The sequence below is a fragment of the Lolium perenne genome, chromosome 1 (genome assembly GCF_019359855.2).
Source record: "Lolium perenne isolate Kyuss_39 chromosome 1, Kyuss_2.0, whole genome shotgun sequence".
NCBI lineage: Eukaryota > Viridiplantae > Streptophyta > Magnoliopsida > Poales > Poaceae > Lolium > Lolium perenne.
The window spans coordinates 240,114,074-240,136,303 of NC_067244.2; the positions used below are offsets into that span (position 1 = coordinate 240,114,074).

The 22,230-nt window shown below is 47.7% G+C and overlaps 1 protein-coding gene across 1 annotated transcript; it reads right to left on the minus strand.

The window, feature by feature from the left end:
- Window positions 1-11,612: 11,612 nt before the first annotated feature.
- Window positions 11,613-13,838, minus strand: LOC127339096 (putative F-box protein At1g19160). The gene is made up of 2 exons (XM_051364995.1): window positions 12,990-13,838; window positions 11,613-11,888 (listed from the first exon to the last, which is right to left on the minus strand). The coding sequence occupies exons 1-2, from the start codon at window positions 13,836-13,838 to the stop codon at window positions 11,613-11,615; spliced, it is 1,125 nt and encodes a 374-aa protein (XP_051220955.1).
- Between the last annotated feature and the right edge of the window lie 8,392 nt (window positions 13,839-22,230).

The following is a 22,230-nucleotide window of genomic DNA, read 5'->3' on the forward strand; positions in this document are numbered from 1 at the left end:
ATGATGCTTCTTGTCCGTATTTTATTTATCGACTCTTCACTCCATAAACATGTGGTCATGTCTATCGAGTTGATTTCGCTTGGGGACAAGCGAAGTCTAAGCTTGGGGGGAGTTGATACGTCCAATTTGCATCACTATTTTATATCATAATTTGCTGTTATTCATTGATATATTTCATATTGGGACACAATACTTATGTTATTTCATCTATTTTGCATGTTTCATCATTATTGGGAGATCAAGCACCGGAGCCAGGATTCTGCTGGAAAAAGCACCGTCAGAACGCAATATTTCGGAAGATCAACTGTGGGAGGAAATTATACCAAAAATCCTATTTTTCAAGATGACGAAGGAAGCCAGAAGGAGGAGCCAGGGTGGGCCCACACCCTAGGGCGGCGCGGCCCAGGCCCTGGCCGCGCCGCCATGTGGTGTGGAGGGCCCACGGCCCCTTTCGCCTTCTTTTCTTCGCCAAACCCTTCGTCCCGAAGACCTAAGCCACAGAGGGTACCTCGCGAAGAGTTACAGCCGCCTCTGCGGGGCGGAGAACACCAGAGAGAAAAGAGCTCTCCGGCGGGCAGGAATCCGCCGGGGAAATTCCCTCCGGGAGGGGGAAATCGACGCCATCGTCACCGTCATCGAGCTGGACATCATCACCATCACCATCATCATCATCTCCACCATCATCACCGCCATCTCCTCCGCAGCACTTCGTCACCGCCGTAGCAATTTGGGTTTGATCTTGATTGTTTGATAGGGAAACTCTCCCGGTATCGATCTCTACTTGTTGTTGATGCTATTGAGTGAAACCATTGAACCAAGTTTATGTTCAGATTGTTATTCATCATCATATCACCTCTGATCATGTTCCGTATGATGTCTCGTGAGTAGTTCGTTTAGTTCTTGAGGACATGGGTGAAGTCTAAATGTTAGTAGTGAACTATGGTTGAGTAATATTCAATGGTGTGATATTTAAGTTGTGGTGTTATTCTTCTAGTGGTGTCATGTGAACGTCGACTACATGACACTTCACCATTTATGGGCCTAGGGGAATGCATCTTGTATTCGTTTGCTAATTGCGGGGTTGCCGGAGTGACAGAAACCTAAACCCCCGTTGGTATATCGATGCAGGAGGGATCGCAGGATCTCAGAGTTTAAGGCTGTGGTTAGATTTAATTCTTAATTACTTTCTTGTAGTTGCGGATGCTTGCAAGGGGTATAATCACAAGTATGTATTAGTCCTAGGAAGGGCGGTACATTAGCATAGGTTCACCCACACAACACTTATCATAACAATGAAGATTATTTAGCCGTATGTAGCGAAAGCACTAGACTAAAATCCCGTGTGTCCTCGAGAACGTTTGGTCATTATAAGTAAACAAACCGGCTTGTCCTTTGTGCTAAAAAGGATTGGGCCACTCGCTGCAATTATTACTCTCGCACTTTACATACTCGTACTTTATTCAACTATTACATCAAAACCCCCTGAATACTTGTCTGTGAGCATTTACAGTGAATCCTTCATCGAAACTGCTTGTCAACACCTTCTGCTCCTCGTTGGGATCGACATTCTTACTTATCGAAGATACTACGATACACCCCCTATACTTGTGGGTCATCACACCACTAATTGTGTAGGATTACACGAACCCTCAATGCCGGAGTTAACAAGCTCCACAATATTCGATATTCATGTTTAAATAACCTTAGAGTGCATGATAGATCAACACAATTACACCAAGTACTAACATAGCATGCACACTGTCACCATCACACTATGAAGGAGGCATAAATCACATCAATACTATCATAGCAATAATTAACTTCATAATCTACAAGAGATTACAATCATAACCTACGCCAAGTACTACACGATGCACACACTGTCACCATTACACCGTGGAGGAGGAATAGACTACTTTAATAACATCACAAGAGTAGCACATAGATGAATAGTGATACAAAACTCATATGAATCTCAATCATGTAAAGCAGCTCATGAGATCATTGTATTGAAGTACATAGGAGAGAGATTAACCACATAGCTACCGGTACAGCCCTTAGCCTCGATGGAGAACTACTCCCTCCTCATGGGAGACAGCAGCGTTGATGAAGATGGCGGTGGAGATGGCAGCGGTGTCGATGGAGAAGCCTTCCGGGGGCACTTCCCCGTCCCGGCGGCGTGCCGGAACAGAGACTCTTGTCCCCCAGATCTTGGCTTCGCGATGGCGGCGGCTCTGGAAGGTTTCTCGTACCGTGGTTTTTTCGTATCGAAGATTTAGGTCGAGGGGCTTCTTATAGGCGAAGAGGCGGCGTCAGAAGGGGTCTGGGGCCACCAGACACTAGGGCGGCGCCCCCCCTGGGCCGCACCGCCACCATGTGTGGGCCCCCTGTGGCCCCTCTCTGGCGGCTCTCGGGTGTTCTGGAAGCTTCGTGCAATTCTAAGATGCTGGGCGTTGATTACGTGCAATTCTGAGAATATTTCCTTACTAGGATTTCTGAAACCAAAAACAGCAGAAAACAGCAACTGGCCCTTCGGCATCTCGTCAATAGGTTAGTTCCGGAAAACACATAAAATCATCATAAAGTATGTATAAAACATATAGGTATTGTCATAAAACAAGCATGGAACATAAGAAATTATCGATACGTCGGAGACGTATCAGAGGGTTCCGAGGAAACATAGCATTGTACACCATGGCCAAAGTATTTCCAAAGAAGTCACGAAACTCCCGAACTGTGGCGGTTCGATCCTGGAATTGAACGATACGGCGAGTGCGATCCTCATTTGCCCAGAATTCAATATCATTCATCTTGGCAAGTCGAAGAAAGAATTCGACTCGCGAGTTTACTCTTTGCTCTTCGGCGGCAGCATCCAGAAACGAGCCTACGAGCAACATAAGGAAAAAACAATATAGTGCAAGATGGGATACGAAGAATATCAAGGAATCAGCAAGATAGAAGTAACATTACCAGCCATATCCTGACTTGCATCAGTCATCAAGTCAAGCATATAGCTCTCACGTTGAGCAAATCGTGTGGCGCTAGAAGTCGCCGGTTCCTTTAACTCAAGAGCCTCCTGTGCTTGACGAAGAGGAGCTTGCTCACGATCCGAGGATTTGCGAGATTGATCCATAACTGTTACAACTTGTTTCTTCATCACTAGCAATTGTTGTCGCAGATCGGCCATCTCTTGGTGAGTTGAGTCAACACACGATGTAACATCCAAGGAAACGCCGCTAGGAACTCTCCCAGAATGAGAAGTAGCAGGTGAAGCGTTGGAAGGTCCAACTCCAGTATAGTTATCAAAAATCAACTGGAAGACAAGAAAGATCGACATCAATCATTCGACAAGGCACATTTTTTCATTCATATTCAGCACATTTACATAAGGCGAGTTCTTACAAAATACGGCTCCTAGAGAGCCCATACAAATCATCGGGAGCAACAAAAGGCGGCAGTAGCTACAAAAAGGAAAAAAGAAAAAGAGACGCGAGTTGGTCTACTTGACCTCCGTCCGAGCAGTGCTAGCAGAAGCGGATGAGTTTCATCGAGAAAGCCTTGGCGTCCCTCACCAGAGCTTACCACTTCTCCGAGTTCAAGCCCTTGGGAGTACCAGCCTTCACTCAGTTGACTTTTTGGCTGCTGGCCACGACAAAGGCGATGGTCCCTTCGACTCCAATCTTCAAGCTAGCTTGACGATAGGCCAAAGCTAGATCATCTTTCTCCAGGAAATGCTGGGCAAGCTGGGAGAAGACCTCTGGCTGGGTATCCTTCAGGAAGAAGTGAAGGAAGACGCGCTTCAGTGCGCCCCGCACAGAAGATATACATTTGCGAGCCAAGTCGCAGTTTAGCTCAAGAATTCCGAGAGCTTCCAAAAGACGGTCATCGGATTCTTGGCTCAGAGTATACCGCTCACCCATTTTCCCTGCTAAAGAAAAGCAGGAGGTCGTCAACAACAAAAGATAATTACAAACAAGGAAGGGCTGAAGGAAAAAAGGAAAGCGATTCTTACTCAAAAATCTCCAGGATTGCGTTTCGAAGCGCGTCACAATGTTACTTTCGCGCTCGACCTGCTGGACCTCTTTGTCGCTCAAAGCATCTTCATGGCTTGAAGCCTTTGACGAAGATATTCGACATCAGCAGCCTCTTTCTCAGCTTTTTTACGAGTTGTCTCGCTAGCTTTAAGCTTGGCCTCCAGATCATCGGCGCGTTCCTCGGCACGGCAAAGTGCATCTGAAAAGGAAAAGGTAAGCAAGATAGGGATATGTAACATATCAAGAGCAGCAAAATTTCACCTCTTAAAGTGGCGGCCTCGTCGCGGAACCCAATAAATCGGGGGCCCAAGTTGACCAGCTCTTTCATTAAGGGCTACCAAAAAATCGACAAGATAGAAAAACAATGTCAGAGGAGATAAAATCTTTCGGGCTAAACGAAAAAAGGTGACAAGCGGGGAAAGGAAACTTACATCCTTAAGGAGAGGACCGACGTACTCCCAGTGGCAAGTTCATGTGTGCCACCAGCCCCTGTTTTAGCTTTCTTCGGCTTCGGCGCTCGGGGGCTGGGCACTGGAGTTGGTGCATCTGTATTATGCTACAGGGGAGGCGAGAATTCCGAAGCAGCATGGCGTTCCTTGGAAAGAACTAGCGTATTGGAGGTGCTCGTCGGAGCTGGCCCGTGAGCTTCGGGCTCTTCCTCTTCTTCCCCTTCGTCAGCTCTTTCAATATAGCAGCAAAATAAAAAAATAAGGGAACGAAAAGAAAAGGAGATAGGAAAAGACAAAAAAGAATAACTTACGAGCTAACGGCGCCAGTCATGGTGAAGGGGTCGAAGGCCTCTTGATCATCTGGCGAAGATTCTTCGGCAGCTAGTTCAGCGAGTTTGGACGCGTCGGAATCTTCATCATCGTTTCTCTTCCTCTTGCGCCCATATGGAGAAGTGGCAGGAGGAGGAGACACAGAGTGGGCAGAGTCAGAACGTTGTTCCAACTCTGTGTTTTTGTCAGAGGAACCCGCAGATCTTTGAGATCCTGTGGGTTCACTCTCAGGATGGGAGGATTCTTGCGAATCGTCGGCAACAACGACCCGCTCATACACTTCCTCACTGATATGCGTACAGCACGCGTCCGTTGGGAACCCCAAGAGGAAGGTGTGATGCGTACATCGGCAAGTTTTCCCTCAGTAAGAAACCAAGGTTTATCGAACCAGTAGGAGCCAAGAAGCACGTTGAAGGTTGATGGCGGCGATATGTAGTGCGGCGCAACACCAGGGATTCCGGCGCCAACGTGGAACCTGCACAACACAACCAAAGTACTTTGCCCCAACGAAACAGTGAGGTTGTCAATCTCACCGGCTTGCTGTAACAAAGGATTAGATGTATAGTGTGGATGATGATTGTTTGCAGAGAACAGTAAAACAAGTATTGCAGTAGATTGTATTCGATGTAAAAGAATGGACCGGGGTCCACAGTTCACTAGTGGTGTCTCTCCCATAAGATAAATAGCATGTTGGGTGAACAAATTACAGTTGGGCAATTGACAAATAGAGAGGGCATGACCATGCACATACATGATATGATGAGTATAGTGAGATTTAATTGGGCATTACGACAAAGTACATAGACCGCTATCCAGCATGCATCTATGCCTAAAAAGTCCACCTTCAGGTTATCATCCGAACCCCTTCCAGTATTAAGTTGCAAACAACAGACAATTGCATTAAGTATGGTGCGTAATGTAATCAATAACTACATCCTCGGACATAGCATCAATGTTTTATCCCTAGTGGCAACAGCACATCCATAACCTTAGGGGCTTCTGTCACTCCCAGTTCACGGAGACATGAACCCACTATCGAGCATAAATACTCCCTCTTGGAGTTACAAGCATCAACTTGGCCAAAGCATCTACTAGTAACGGAGAGCATGCAAGATCATAAACAACACATAGATTGATAATCAACATAACATAGTATTCACTATTCATCGGATCCCAACAAACACAACATATAGCATTACAGATAGATGATCTTGATCATGTTAGGCAGCTCACAAGATCCGACAATGAAGCACATAAGGAGAAGACAACCATCTAGCTACTGCTATGGACCCATAGTCCAGGGGTGAACTACTCACTCATCACTCCGGAGGCGACCATGGCGGTGTAGAGTCCGCCGGGAGATGAATCCCCTCTCCGGCAGGGTGCCGGAGGTGATCTCCTGAATCCCCCGAGATGGGATTGGCGGCGGCGGCGTCTCTGGAAGGTTTTCCGTATCGTGGCTCTCGGTACTGGGGGTTTCGCGACGAAGACTATATGTAGGCGGAAGGGCAGGTCAGGAGGCGTCACGGGGGGCCCACACACTAGGCCGGCGCGGCCAGGGCTTGGGCCGCGCCGCCCTTGCGTCTGGCCACCTCGTGGCCCCACTTCGTCTCCTCTTCGGTCTTCTGGAAGCTTCGTGGCAAAATAGGCCCCTGGGCGTTGATTTCGTCCAATTCCGAGAATATTTCCTTACTAGGATTTCTGAAACCAAAAACAGCAGAAAACAGCAACTGGCTCTTCGGCATCTCGTTAATAGGTTAGTGCCGGAAAATGCATAAATATGACATAAAGTATGCATAAAACATGTAGATATCATCAATAATGTGGCATGGAACATAAGAAATTATCGATACGTCGGAGACGTATCACTCACCTTCAGGTAGTGGGGGAAGAGAGGAGAGAGTTTGGTGGTTCTGCAAGTTACAAGACAAGAGAAGAAAAGAGAGTCAAAACACATAAAGAAAAACAAACAGCAGTCGAAAAACAGGAAATATAACCTGAAAGAAATCACTTACTTCGGGAAGGGCGTGGCTACCACTAAATGGCTCCACGCGACAGGATGAAGGGACTTCATGGTTTTTGTTCAAGGAGGTGAAGCAGCGGACGACTTTCTCCAAATCCTTTACAGAAAGATCATCAGAAATCCGGTCGGCATCTTCAGCACCCGAATACATCGAGAGGGGATTTTTGCGAGCCTGGAGAGGCTACACTTGAATCCGAAGGAAATATGCAATGATTTGCACACCCGACAGTTCTGCCGCGTCGGTATTTTGAAGTTCGTGGATGTGGGTAATCAGAGCGTTAGTGGCCGCCTTTTCTTCGGATGTGGCCTCTGCGTCACAGGATTTGCGCCTCTAAATTTCTTCGGTGGCGTCAAAGGGCGCAATACCGTATTCTTGGGCGGCAGAAGACACATCATTGATGTAAAGCCATTTCCTGCGCCAGCCTTGGACGGAGTCGGTGAACTTCACATCAAAATAGTCGACATCGGGACGAACGCAGATGAAAACGCCACCTACGTTGTAGATGGAGTTTTTCGAGTTGTTGCGCTGGAGGAAGATGATACGTTTCCAGAGGCCCCGGTGAGGGTGGATGCCCAGGAAACATTCACAGAGAGTGATAAATATGGAGAGTTTGGGGTCAGCTGCTGCTGGATCCCGTAAATAAAAAGCAAGCCACGAAGAAATTCGTGGACAGGAACAACAAGGCCGCGAGTGAGGAAGTCGACAAAAGTTACCCCGAATCCAATGTGAGGATGAGGAGAGCTCTCGTCTTCGGGCATCTTGATGGCCTCCTTCTTGAGCAGACCCATTTTCTTCGGCAGCTTTTGGTCTTGAGCGGAGAGCTTCGACCTCTCCCAACCAGAGATCTTAGCTTTCTCCACGAGCTCGTCGGTGCCTGGGGCACGGTTCTTGCACTGCTTGGAGCACGGTGCCATGGAGGAAAGCTCGGTGGAGAAAAAAGGGAGAAGAAGGAGAGTGATACGTCCAAAACGTATCTACTTTCCCGAACACTTTTGCTATTGTTTTGCCTCTAATTTGTGTATTTTGGATGCAACTAACACGGACTAACGCTGTTTTCAGCAGAACTGCTCTGGTGTCTCGTTTTTGTGCAGAAATCCAACTTTCGGGAAAATCCTCGGAATTTATGCAGAAGGCCCTATTTTCCCAGGAAACTAACGGAGCCAGAAGGACAATTGAAGTGGAGGCCCGAGGGCCCCACACCATAGGGCGGCGCGGCCCAGGGGGGGCCCGCGCGGCCCTGTGGTGTGGCCCCCTCGGCCGGCCTCCGATGCCCTCCTTCGGACTATTTATCGGCCTCGACCTAAAAACGCAGGGGGAGAAGTCGAAGTCGCCAGAAACCCTCCAGAACGCCGCCACATCGCGAAACTCCGTCGCGGGAGCCAGAAGTCTCCGTTCTGGCACTCCGCCGGGACGGGAATTGGAGGAGATCATCGCCGCCATCACCGCCAACGCCTCTACATCAACCAGCCATGTTTCCCCCATCCATGTGTGAGTAATTCCCCCGCTGTAGGCTGAAGGGGATGGTAGGGATTGGATGAGATTGGTCATGTAATAGCATAAGATTGTTAGGGCATAGTGCCTAGTGTCCGTAATTGGTACTTTGATGATATTGTTGCAACTTGTTATGCTTAATGCTTGTCACTAGGGCCCGAGTGCCATGATCTCAGATCTGAACATGTTATTGCTTCATCAAGATATTCATTGTTTATGGTCTTACCTATAAGTTGTATACACATGTCGCTGTCCGGAACCGATGGCCCCGAAGTGACAGAAATCGGGACAACCGGAGGGAATGGTAGCGATGTGAGGATCACATGTGTTCACGGAGTGTTAATGCTTTGCTCCGGTACTCTATTAAAAGGAGTACCTTAATATCCAGTAGTTTCCCTTGAGGCCCGGCTGCCACCGGCTGGTAGGACAAAAGATGTTGTGCAAGTTTCTCATTGCGAGCACGTACGACTATAATTGGAACACATGCCTATTGATTGCTTTGTACTTGGACACCGTTTTATTATTATCTGCAAATGCCCTGCTATGATTGTTACATGAGTTTCTCTCATCCATGCAACGCCCGTCATCCGTCCCCGTGCCTACAGTATTTTAATCCTGCTGTTTACTATAATCACTACTGCTGTCTTTGTTACTCTGCTGCTGTTATTTCACTACTGCTACTGCTATAAAACTGTTACTACTGATAAACTCTTGCGAGCAAGTCTGTTTCCAGGTGCAGCTGAATTGACAACTCCGCTGTTAAGGCTTCCAAGTGTTGTTTGTCTCCCCTTGTGTTGAATCAATAAATTGGGTTTTACTTCCCTCGAAGACTGTTGCGATCCCCTATACTTGTGGGTCATCAGAGAGCGCGTGCGCGAGGAGCTCGAGAAGCAACAATGGCAGAAAGAGAGAGAGGGGAGTTGTGCGGCACAGTGAAGGGGGTGAATGAGGAGTAAGAGGTGAATTTATAGGAAGAAGACGATGCGTCGAGCCGTCAGATGAAAAAGGGGAGAGTTTCGAATCCTACGCGTGTCTAAAGGGTAAAATGGTCTTACCGCTCCAATTTAACTGGAGGGAAGTTACTGCGCGCGTGCCGGGAATTCCGGAAGACGTGTGCGTCTTGCGGGACGTGTCGACGGTGCAGAGTTTTGGACCCACGACCCAGTGGGTTGCCAGGAGTCGTGGCTTCCCAAGGTGGGCGTACGTGGCTATCGTCAGCAGCGACGTCATTCAAGAAAACTTCGAGTGGTGGAACAAAATATAGCGATAAGAAAACTTCGAGTTCTAAAAAAGTGCATGGTTAAAAAGAAAGAATTTCGAGAGCCTATGATTAGATGTAAGCATCTGCTCATTTGCTCGGGGGCTACTCTTATCTGAAGTATTATTTGTACTTCTGATAAGAGGATGAGGCGAAAGAAAAAATATAGTTAACCAAAGTAGCAAAAGTTGAGCCTACAGCCAAGTGCAAACACTCGGCTGTAGCCTCGAGGGCTACTCTCATCGGGAGCGCTGGTCGCGCAACTGATGAAATATGAGAAAGAAGAAAAAAGATAATGATAAGACAATATAGAAGTGAAGATAAAGAATTTTCATCGTACATCTTTGAGTTACACATAACTCGTCATGTACTCCCATCGGGAGATCAAGATATTGTCATCAGATAACTCGAAGAAATTCACAATTCCAATAGCTGACAAAGGCACTCGACAATATATTCTCAGAGTGTGTCTGCCGCGATAAAAACTCTGAATGCCGTAACTCGAAAAGAATTTAAGAAGATAAGTCCCCGGGATCTTTCCTGTGTGGCGTGGTATCGCACCCGAATGCGCTCTCCCACTTTATCCGTATCAACAGATGTGCACAAAAATCCTAGCGAATGCGTTAGGTACTCAATAAAACATAGCTGAGATTTGGTTCACGGTAAGTCCTTAAGCGGCGCGTGTCAAATTACGCCAGTATCCCGAGTTCAAGTCCAGGGACTTGAGCTTGAAGTAGGTTTATGCGGGTTTGCCACAAGAGTAGTTAACTGGTACTTGATCCGTCAGATGAACCAACCCCATCTACCAGTATCCCTATACAAAAAAATATGTTAAGCAAAATATTCGGCTCTACGATGCATAAATATATGACACAACTCTACGATGGAGATTTTACTTGATTCTACGATTCAAGTAAAATCTCGGGGGGGTACTGACATAAGCATGCCGAATGGGTCTGCCGAATAAGGTACACGAGGTTATCTGGAGGCCCACGACCCGAAGCTTTCAAGGCCCAGAAGCCCAGAGAACCTCGATAAGGAATATAGAGTTGTATTAGGAATCACGAGTCATGTAACAATACGGGAGAGTTTCGGAGTTTGTAACTTGTACGACACGAAATCCCTCGGCTCTTCCTCCTATATAAAGGGGAGCCGAGGGGAGAGGAAAGGATCGATTCATTGTCAACAGAAATCACCGTAGCTTTAGTCGAAACACCTTTGTCGGCTGAAACCTGTGAGATCTACTTGCCCTCTACTTCTTACGAAACCCAAGTCTACAATTTGTAGGCATTGATAAGTTAATACCTTGTCAACGTTCATCTTTTGGACCTCAATGATCTCTTTGGTGAGGTTGAGGTAGATGGCAGTTGCGTCCTCTTTTTCCAGACGCTTCTTCTCGTCCCGTTTGTCCAGGGTGGCTTGAGAGTCCGCCATGATCTTCTCCAAGGTCTGGGTCAATGCAAGGGTTGATGTCTCATGGGAAAGATCAGCCTTGGTAGACTTATGGATCCGGGGACAAGGTGGAAGGGCTTTCTGCCCAGGATTGTCATCTTTGCCGTCGATGATCAACAAGGTTGTCCCATTCTTGACAGCACCATGGTAGGTCGCATAGCCAATCCTCCACTTTGACGCATCTTTCATCTTTTCCCAACAATGGACCATATAGAAGCTCTTCCTATGTGTTGCCTTGAACTTCTTCAAGGTCCTGGTTACCTGCAATTGGTAAAAGTTAGGTTCATGGTTTGCTAATTCTAAGTATATAGATGGAATGATGATGCTCGTTTCTTTACCACTCCAAGCACGCATGTGCCGCTCTTGGGATGGGAAACAACATGATCGACGGAGGAGCAGAACTTGGAGATCTCTTGTTTGATGTAGTTCCATCTTTTTCTGATGGACTCTTCCGTGCGACCGCTCTTCATCTCGTAGGGCGCGTGACGCTTTCTCTCTTCGTACTCTTTGACCACCTTGGCCTAGTAGACCTTAACCTTCTGATGGGCAACATTTATGCAGTCATTGCTGGACGCTAGCCACGCATCGCACAAATATTTGTCCTCATCGTCGTTGAAGCCGCTGGTCCTATGGCTCTCCCCTTCTTCTTGCCATCACCATCCCTGGCCAGGATAGGCCCTGTTGGCGCCTCCTCATCGGCATAGACGCAGACAGTTGTTGCATGCATGGGCTGGGTGGAGAACAGTCGTTCGTCATCGATATCCAGCCCATCCTGCGTTTGTACCCACTGATCCCGCGTCCCTGTCCCGACGCCGCCTTCGCCGACGAAGACGTCGCCGAAGATCATGGCCTGGATATCGCTCTTATTGCGTTCCGTCCAATAGGCAACGAATCACCTGACGTCAGACGAATGACACACGGCAAAGCGACACACTGAGAGAGCAAACGTATCGGGTCGTCCATCGTCGGGGCAGATGGTGTCATTTCCTCAAACAGGGTGCGGAGCACCGGCATGCTTTCCTCCGGGACCTGTCACGTCTTCTCTATCGCGGTCGGGCACGAGTCACCGCTCCTCGGCGTCCGGTTCAGGTCGGAAACCAGGGCAGATGTGGACATGATGTATTTACAAATTTACATATATATAAAAGACCTATTTTCCGCTTGTGGTGATTGACACTACTTCCTGCTCGACATTGTACACATTTGTTCTTTCAAGACATGTACTATTTCCAATCACAGATAATTAGATGAAAGTGAACGCTAACTTTTCTTCTGAACTATGAATAAACAACTAAATATGTGATACTCAGCTTAATTAGAAAAGGCAGCTCAATTTTTTGAAGTTGTCATATATATTCTTGTTCAATAATGTTGCACTTGTAATTAAAAATAAAAATGCGTTTTTGGGAGCAGCAAGCAGGATACAACTTGAACATTTGGAATGGGTAGACCTCTCATAAATTTATTCATCCTTGACGTAATGTATGCATAATCTTTTGGAACTCTATGTAACTATACTTTGACCTTCTTTGGCATTTTCTTCTTCCTTCATATATATGCAGCCTCCATGGTTCTAAAATAATTACGTGGATATACATTTTGTAAATGCCAATCAAAGATTTTTAGGTTCTGTCCAACATAACATAAGATGTTGTTCCATGTGCATCAAAGCAACTACTTCGAAGAAGAAAAGAAAAGAAAAAGGAAGATTAAGGGCTCTACCTCTTGGCCGAAACAAAACTCTCCAAGTGCAGCTGCAAGGACTAAAATTGGTATCATGGGCACCATCCAGTGCCTTTGGTGCGTCTGTGCACTTCAAACGACATGAATCGTAGACTTGCGCTATCCATACATCTGTGCCCTCATGGGTGTCACAAAAGAGCAGCTTCGTGTCTTCGTGTAACATCCTCAAAGGTATCAACCGAGAAAACCAGGATGAATCCAAAGATACCGTGTATCTCTTAACCCATGTGCTCTTGTCAGGATCAGTGAGGAGCCATATGTTTGTTAATCCATCGATGCCCTGAAGCACCGGTTGAACCATACACAAGGAGCCGTTGATCTCGCTCAACGCTAGGTCACAACGCCTAAGGTCTACATTTGGTGGACCTTTGATCCCCTTCTTCCACTCCTCAGTCTCAAGATTAAAGCAGAGTACATTGTTTCCATCTGAGTATGATTTTAGCATCAAATGCATCATGCCATTTACCACGACCGGGTTGCTAGAATAGGAAACATTGCTGGTTGGAGGCAACTGCATTTGTCTCCACCCCACACTATCTCCTAGTGTGAGGATCTCACATGTGTCGCCTTTGATGTAGACCAGCTTGTACACACTAGATGGAATACTGCATCCGAAACCCCAAAGGCCATCTTTCCAGGTGGTCACAAGCACCTCTGATCCATTTGCAAGGTCGATCACCTTAACATCTTCAATACGGGTAATCACGCATGTGAGGTTATCACGGCTTCCGCATATAAGCTTCCAAACAGAACCCACGCCGTTGATCACTTTCACCACACTACCCTCCATATCAATTAGTAGCAGGGAATTGTACCGACGGGAGCCAACAATGAGGAGCGGCTCGACCCGAGACTTGTGCGTTGCATGGAAGCCGGGGTCAGCTATCAAGGCGTACCACTCTTTGGACACACATCGGAACCGGCAAAGGGACTTCACCGGGATCCTGGAGAGGATGTCAAAGATAGTGTCGTTTGGTAAGGACACTGCCGTCTTGGTGGAGGAAAACTGTAGCGACGTTCGTCTCTGGCGAAGATGACGGGGCAACAAGGAGGACATGATCTCCATATGATGCAACCGGCTCTCTACCTCTGGATTTCGCCCCAAGTTCCGCGTTGGATTAAACTTTGAGTTCAGCAAGGTCCTTCTCCTATTTGGCGTGTCCCTTTGATGTTTTTAGGGAGATCGCCGGCCCAATGATTATGTTAAGGTTTTAGACTGAGACGTGTAGCTAGCTTACATAGCAGCCAAACAGATGGAACCCGAGGTCTTGAAGGATTCGGATGGCGCACAACGTGTATGAAACATACTCCGGCTCGGCCGTTGGCAACTTGGCATACCGGGCGGCCGTGCCTCCGGCTCTCGTCGACGAGGCCACTGCGCGTGTGCGTCGACACGCCGCTGGAGGACGTGTGGTGTGGCCGCCCTCGCTGACCACAACTCTAACAGGATCTTTGGTTCGTCCGTGGCATCGTGTTCTTTAATTGATGACAGCAACTGAATGCAAATAAAGCAAATGATCTCTTACAGGATCGATTTTATTTCCCGGTGAATGCTTTACAGCATGATTTTAGATACTTTTCCCGAGCAAGCAAACATACAACGATTTTCTGCCCCCATGTAAAACTGTACTCTTAGGAGTTAGTCTCGCTTGATGATGAGCTTTGTAGTTGAGGCTCCTAGATACGTACTATGTGGTAAACCTTGTACAAATCAAAAGAGGAGCTAGCTGATATACTTGAAAGCTAACGTCTGATCTTTACCAATGTAGGGGGATTGGTGGTGTTGGTAGGTAAAAAAACATACACCCCTTTCATACGTCAAAAAAGGCCTCTAAAGAAAACCGGACCTGTTTTATCCGTCAGCGCGAGGGTGAGAAAAAACCGAAAGGAGTCTTGGATCGATGCCCCTAGCAGAAAAAGAAACCGCCGACGGAACGCAGGCTGACAACTGGTCCTCAAGACCCAATCCTGAAAAGAACAAACACGCGTCTTTCCTCAACGGCCGCCACTGCAAATCATAGCCCCGGTCCGAACAAGGAACACCGCTCTCATTTCCCCCCCTCCCCTTCTCTCGCTCTGCTACAGTAGTTGAGAGACATTTCTCTCTCGCCGGGCCGCTCCGATGTCCTCTCCGCTGGAATAGCCGACCGGAGTAGGGAAGGAGCAGGCGTCGGAGTACATAGTTGTAGTGGTAGGTCTAGAGTTTGGTCCTATATGGCGTTTGGCGTCTATGCCAGGAGGGAGGCGGCAGATCTTCTCAGTCAGATCTAGCGTTGCACCATCTTCTTCCATTGCTTCAAGGTGCTCCGGTGGTGTTGACCACCAAAACCCACCGACGAGTAGCGACGGGCAACACGAAGAGCCGGGAGGCTCCCAGGACTGCTGGTGGGCCCTGGTCCCTCGGGCGACGGCCCGCAATGCTCCGGCACGCACGTCCGATGCTGGTGCAAGGGCATGCCACCTGACCTATACCTCATGCCAACGCCTAGGGTTCTCGTCAACTTTCCTCTTAATCAGCTTGATAAGGCTCTGGTTGGACGCTTCAGCTTGCCCGTTGGCTTGAGCATAGTATGGAGACGATCGGATCAACTTAATCCCCATGTCATCGCAGAACTTTCTGAATTCCTTAGAAACAAAGACCGATCCTCCATCGGTCGTGATAGTCTGGGGAATCCCGAATCTATGAATGACATGTTCTTTCACAAATTTGATAACATCTTCCAATTTTACCTTCTTCATAGGGACGGCCTCCACCCATTTAGTGAAGTAATCTGTAATGGCCAAGATCCACTCGTGGCCTTTGCTCGATGCAGGATGGATTTTACCGATCATATCCATGCCCCAACCTCGAAATGGCCAAGGCTTGATGATGGGGTTCATTGCTGATGCGGGCACCATCTGAATTTTTCCAAACATCTGACATGCTTGACACCCTTTATAGTACCTAAAGCAGTCCTCAAGCATGGTGGGCCAGTAAAACCCTGATCGCTTAATCAGTCACTTCATCTTATGAGCCGATTGGTGAGTTCCACAGGCGCCTTCATGCACCTTGTGTAAGAGCCGATTAGACTCGGTTGGTCCCAAGCATTTGAGCAGTAACCCTTCTAACGTCCTGTAGAACCTATCATCTCCTATAAGGACATATTTCATGGCCTTATACCTTATCCGTTTAGGTGCCCCCCGAGCCGGATCCTTCAAGTAATTGAAGATATCGGCTCTCCAGTCATCCTGTTCCAGGAACTGCACCTGAACTTCTGACCCGTCTGGTATGTCCTTGTAGCCTGACGCCATTTGTGCGAGATCGTTGGCTTCGGTATTTTGAGATCTTGGGACCCAATTGAAGTTGATGTACCGAAATTGTGCCATCAGCTCGCGGCATTCCATCCATAATGGGAAGAGTGACTCACTCTCGCACTTGTATTCGTCCGTGAGCTGGGAAATCACCAACTTAGAGTCTCCAAAAAGTTCCACCGCTTCTGCCCCGGCTTCCAAAAGCAACTCCATTCCCTTGCGTATTGCCTCATACTCAGCGACATTGTTGGTACAAGGGGTAGATAACCTGATGGAGAAGGAATATGTTGCCCCCCGAGGCGACACGAGCAGAATGTCGATGCCACAACCATCGTCACAAGCCGATCCATCGAAGAACATAGCCCATGCACGTACAGATAGTGCTGCTATATTAGTATTGATTCTTTCAGCAATGAGATCGCCCAATGCTTGTCCCTTGACTGCTTTCGCAGGCTGATACCGGAGATCAAACTCCGATAATGCAAACATCCATTTACCGAGTCGGCCTTTTAAAACAGGGGCCGACAACATATGTTTGACGATGTCTGATTTGCATATGATGATGATTTCTGCCGTCAGAAAGATATGACGAAGCTTGGTGCAGGTGAAAAACAAGCAGAGGCACAACTTCTCGATCTCAGGATACCTCGTCTCTGCATCCAACATCCTTCTGCTGAGGTAGAAAGCCACATTTTCCAGACCATCATAAAGTTGCACCACCACTGACGCGATGGAAGTGTCAGCTACCGATAAGTAAATGTAGAATGGTCTGTCTTGCTGAGGCGGAACCAGCACAGGCGGTGTCGATAGATATTCCTTAATCTCGTCGAACGCTTGCTGCTGCTCTGCCCCCCAGTGAAACTCGTCATCAGATTTAATTTTCACCAATCCCATAAACGGCTCAATTCGTCCCGACAGATTGGAGATGAATCTTCGGACGAAGTTGATTTTGCCGATGAGGCATTGGAGTTCCTTCTTCGTGGTAGGTGGTTGCATGGTGCGCACTGCCTCCTGGCTTTTCAGGCTGATCTCGATTCCACGTTCATGAACCAAGAAACCCAAGAACTGACCGGCCGTCACCCCAAAGGCACACTTCTTTGGATTCATTCTTAGCCCGAATTTTCTGGTTCGGTCCAGGATGCGTCGCAAATCCTCCAGGTGTCCTTCTACGGAGACAGACTTGACCACCACATCATCGATGTAAATTTCCACCAATTTGTCGATCAGATCATGAAATATGTAATTCATGGCTCTTTGGTATGTTGCACCGGCATTCTTCAGTCCAAAAGTCATGACTACATATTCAAACAAGCCCACTGAACCTGGTACTCTGAATGTAGTCTTGTGTATATCTTCTGGAGCCATGAAAATCTGATTGTAGCCGGCGTTGCCATCCATAAAACTTAAGACCTTATGACCAGCAGCTGCATTGACCAATGTCTCTGCTACCGGCATGGGATATTCATCCTTTGGAGTGGCTCTATTGAGATCTCAAAAATCTATGGCAACGCGCCATCGGCCATCTTTTTTCTGTACAGGCACTATATTGGAAATCCATTCAGCGTACCTGCACGGCCTGATGAACCCGGCGGTCAACATTTTCTCGACCTCCTTCTTGACTTCTTCTAGGATATCGGCCTTCATCTGACGTGCACGTTGCTGGAATGGCCAAAATCCTTTCTTGAGAGGGAGCCGATGCTCAAATGATGCTCCTGTCTAACCCAGGCATCTCTGTGTAATCCCATGCAAAGCAATCCGGGTATTCTTTTAACAGAGCTATCATCTGGCTCCTGAGATGTGGATCTAGCTTTTTGCTGATGAAAGTTGGTCGTGGCTTATCCCCAGGACCAATGTCAACCTCTTCTAGCTCATCAGCCGATGTAAACCCATACCCTAGCTTTCCGTCGCCTGCTAGATCGATATTAAACACAGGCAAAACGTATGGCGAGGATAGTATGGGCCGATTGCTGGAATCGGCCCCCATTTTTATTGCATTGCTCAATGAAGGTTTACATCTTGCTCGTGCTTTATTACGACTACGTGGCATGCTTGAGACGAAATCATCACTTTTTATTTTTTGGGGCCGATCGCAGGGATCGGCCTTGCCACGTATGTAAATTGCCTTTGCTCTTGCTATACTGTCAGGCCGGTGGATAAGACCAGCCTCACCCCGTTTTTTGTCACTTCGATGCACTCACAGCCGTCCAAACTGATTCCGGAGAGCGGCTCTTGGCCTCCCGCTTCCCAAATGTTCATGCCAGCCGTTGAGATCTCGGCTGAATCATCTGCATGGACGACCTCCACTTCATCTCCATCCCACTGTATCAAGCATTGGTGCATCATGGATGGAATGCAGCAGTTAGCGTGAATCCAATCTCTCCGTAGCAGGACAGCGTAGGTGCTTTTGCTGTCGACGATGAAGAATGACGTAGGGATGGTCTTTCGGCCTACAGTCAAATCCACGTTCAGAACGCCTTGCGCCTCTGATGCTTGGCCGTTGAAGTCGTTCAGGGTGACGTTGGTTTTGATCAGATCTGCGCTAGAGCGTCCCAAGCGACGTAGCATGGAGTATGGCATTATATTGACTGCCGCTCCCGTGTCAGCCAGCATCTTGTTGACAGGCTGCCCGTTGATATAACCTCTTAAGTACAGGGCCTTCAGATGCCTGTAGCTCCTTTCTCGTGGCTTCTCAAAGATAACTGGCCGTGGGCCGCAGTCGAGCTGTGCTATAGGTGCCTCTTCTGTTCCTGGAGCACAAAACTCCGACGGAAGAATGAACACCATGTTCGTGCCAGCCGATGTCTTATCATCGGCTCTCTTTTGTTTGGGGCGCCACTCTTTCTTCTGAGGACGACCCTCCTCATCCAGAGTTTGCTGAATTTCCGCGGCCAGATCAGGCCGCGCTTTCCTTAACGCGTGTAGGTATCGTCTCTCGGCTTCCTCTACGCTATGTAGTCGCTGAACCCTACGCTTTTGAGAATGGCTGAGTCCATCAGGGCACCACCTTGGCCGGTGGTATCTATCTTCTTCTTCTTCTTCATCTTCATCTTCTAACTCCTCGAGATCTTCCACCCGAGAGGACTCAGCTTGCTTGTTCCGAGACGGGAGAGGCCCTAGACGCTTGAACACTGACACATCTCCTGTGTCCCTCTTTTTCTGTCTACACTCTGGGCAGTTGCCGATTGTAGGCAATCGGCTCATCCCTGAATCCCAGCAATGCTTGAAGAAAGGACAATCCCAGTGTCTGTCCACGTCGTCTTGCTCTCTTGACTTTTCCTTGACGCGGCGCTCACACTACAAGAAAAGTTCAAATAGACAACGTCTCAAAATCGTCCGCTAAGGGGTATTTTTCATCGCCTATGGGCCTAACCCGACGATATGGGTTCTGTTGTCGAAATTGCGTCAGGCAAAGTCCTACCACGTATTTTTCGGTCCGTCGCGCTTGGGTGCCATTCCGCCACGGAAAATCGGACCGTTGCAGAAGTGTTTCCGGGAGCCCGTTGACTGCTGACGTCATGCAAACTGCCACGTGGCAGACGCCGTTAACCGCTGAAACCCCGTGGTAGATGGTAGGCCCACACGAGGCCTGCCACGTCTTAAGCGGGCCAGCCCATTAAGTTTGCGGGCCGGGCCAGCTGACTTAGTTTGACCGGTCAACTATATAGCTGGGCTGGTCCATTAGTTACGTGGGCCGGGCCTAACCTCTAAGGTTGACTGGTCAAAAGATTAATGGGTCGGCCCACTAAGCATGTGGGCCGGGCCGAATGCACTCGTTTGACCGGTCAACAGGCAAAAGGGCCGGCCCACAAAACATGTGGGGCCCACTTTCATGTTATCGGGCCGGCCCATTTGCCAAGTGGGGTCCACCTTAAAGCAAGTGGGCCGGCCCAAGAAGTTATTGGGCCGGCCCAATTAGCATGTGGGTCCCACTTTCCTGCTATCGGGCGGCCCATTTAGTACGTGGGGTCCACATTAGATCAAATGGGCCGGCCCACCAAACCAGTGGGCCGGGCCAAAAGCACAGGTGGGTCCCACTTTCCTGTTAATGGGCCAGCCCATTTAGTATGTGGGGTCCACCATATAGCAAGTGGGCCGGCCCAACAAGATAGTGGGCCGGGCCAAAAACACTGGTGGGTCCCACTTTCCAGTTAAAGGGCCGACCCATTTAGTATGTGGGGTCCACCATGTAGCAAGTGGGCCGGCCCAACACGCTAGTGGGCCGGGCCAAAACCACAGGTGGGTCCCACTTTCCTCTTAAAAGGCCGGCCCATTTAGTATGTGGGGTCCACCATGTAGCAAGTGGGCCGGCCCAACAAGATAGTGGGCCGGGCCAAAAGCACAGGTGGGTCCCACTTTCCTGTTAAAGGGCCGGCCCATTTAGAACGTAGGGTCCACCATATAGCAAGTGGGCCGGGCCAAAAGCACAGGTGGGTCCCACTTTCCTCTTAAAGGGCCGACCAATTTAGTATGTGGGGTCCACCACATAAGCAATTGGGCTGGCCCAACTAGTAAGTGGGCCGGCCCAATAGTTTGTGGGGTCCACCTTATAGTAAGTGGGCCGGCCCAATTAGTGTGTGGGGTCCACCATAAATCAAGTGGGCTGGCCCAATAAGTAAGTGGGCCAGCCCGTTTAGTTGCTGTTTATATGCCGGCATAATAGGCGCTTTAGGATTTTGCGGGCCGGCACATATGTGATTTCGCTTAATTGGGCCGTTTAAGGGATGGGAATTCGTGATTTAAATACTTAGAATATTTACGCAGCATTGATTTCTGTCGGATAGCCTCACTTACCAGAAGCACCAAAGAAAAAATGCGCGAAAGAACTATAAAAACTAACTAAATATTACATCAGCTGCAAGGCTTTGAAAAAATATTACAGAACCCAGCGAAATTGAATGGTAATTAAACCTAGCAATACAATGAAGCGATCCGGCAATCTTTTAAGTTGTCCATGCAGCACCTATATCTGAAACAAAGACATTACAAGTTAAGACATCAACAATGGAAAGGCAAACACACTACAATATTGTTTGCCAAAGAATTTGGAAGTCATCATTTCGTCGTTATAACAAGATCATTGTAATGCGCACAATAAGCAAACAAAGAGTGCATGCCGCATACCAACAGCCAATATAACAGAGCATGTTAGAATGAAACAACAGACTTACTACTGTCGAGTCCCATGCAAACCAACATGTTCAGGGAGTACAAAATTGGCATGAACAACATAGTTAGCAGGCTATAAATTTTGTAACAACGGCCGAGCAAGATGAAGTTATGATGGCTACACATCTACAGAGCAGGCAATGTAAACCAAATATTGTAGCGAGGCTATAAATTTTGTAACAACTTGTTGAGCAAGATGAAGTTACGATGGCAAAAGCTAAAGAGGAGGGAATGTGAACCAACATGTGCCAAGTGCAATTACTTCATTTTGGCCGTGAACTAAATAATACTCCTGAACTTATAGTGAAGGGGATGCAAATCAAGATGTTTCGGGATATAAACTTGTAATGAGCAACACATAGAGGATAGTTAATCTTTGGAGCTTAGGATGGACCAGATCTGACGAATATAGTGGGATCACCTGTGAACTTGTATAAGAGGGAATGCAAACCAATATGTTCAGCATTCCATATGTGAGCGTCATGCCAAGTCAGAGAAACAAGTCAATAATGCAGCTTTTGAAGAACAAGATGGCACGCAAAAGTTTTATCTAGTAATATGACAAGTTTATTTGTACTACAGGCTAGATAGCAGAGTGATAGCATGCCAAACTAAGTCCTTACTTTTTTAGCTTACAATGAAGTAGATACAAAATAATGGCATCACCTGTAGTACAGGGAATGCAAGCCAACATGTTCATGGAGTAAAAAATTGGCACAAACAACATAGTAGCAGGCTATAATTTTTGTAACAACGACTGAGCAAGATAAAGTTATGATGGCTAGATCTACAGAGCAGGCAATGTAAACCAAATATAGAAGTTACGATGCCAAAAGCTATAGAGCAGGGAATGCGAACCAACATGTGCAATTACTTAAAATTGGCCATGAACTAAATAATAGCAGGATGTTACTATAATACCTATAATTTTTGAAACAACGACTGAGCAAGATAGAAGTTATGATGGCTACATCTACAGAGCAGGGAATGCA

Bases quoted from the DNA above. Each gene is read 5' to 3' on its own strand.
- LOC127339096 (XM_051364995.1), bottom strand. From the start codon at position 13,838: ATGTCCTCCTTGTTGCCCCGTCATCTTCGCCAGAGACGAACGTCGCTA. The intron at 11,889-12,989 runs GTATCTTTGGAT...AGCGATATCCAG, and splicing joins CATGGGTTAAGAGATACACG to GCCATGATCTTCGGCGACGT.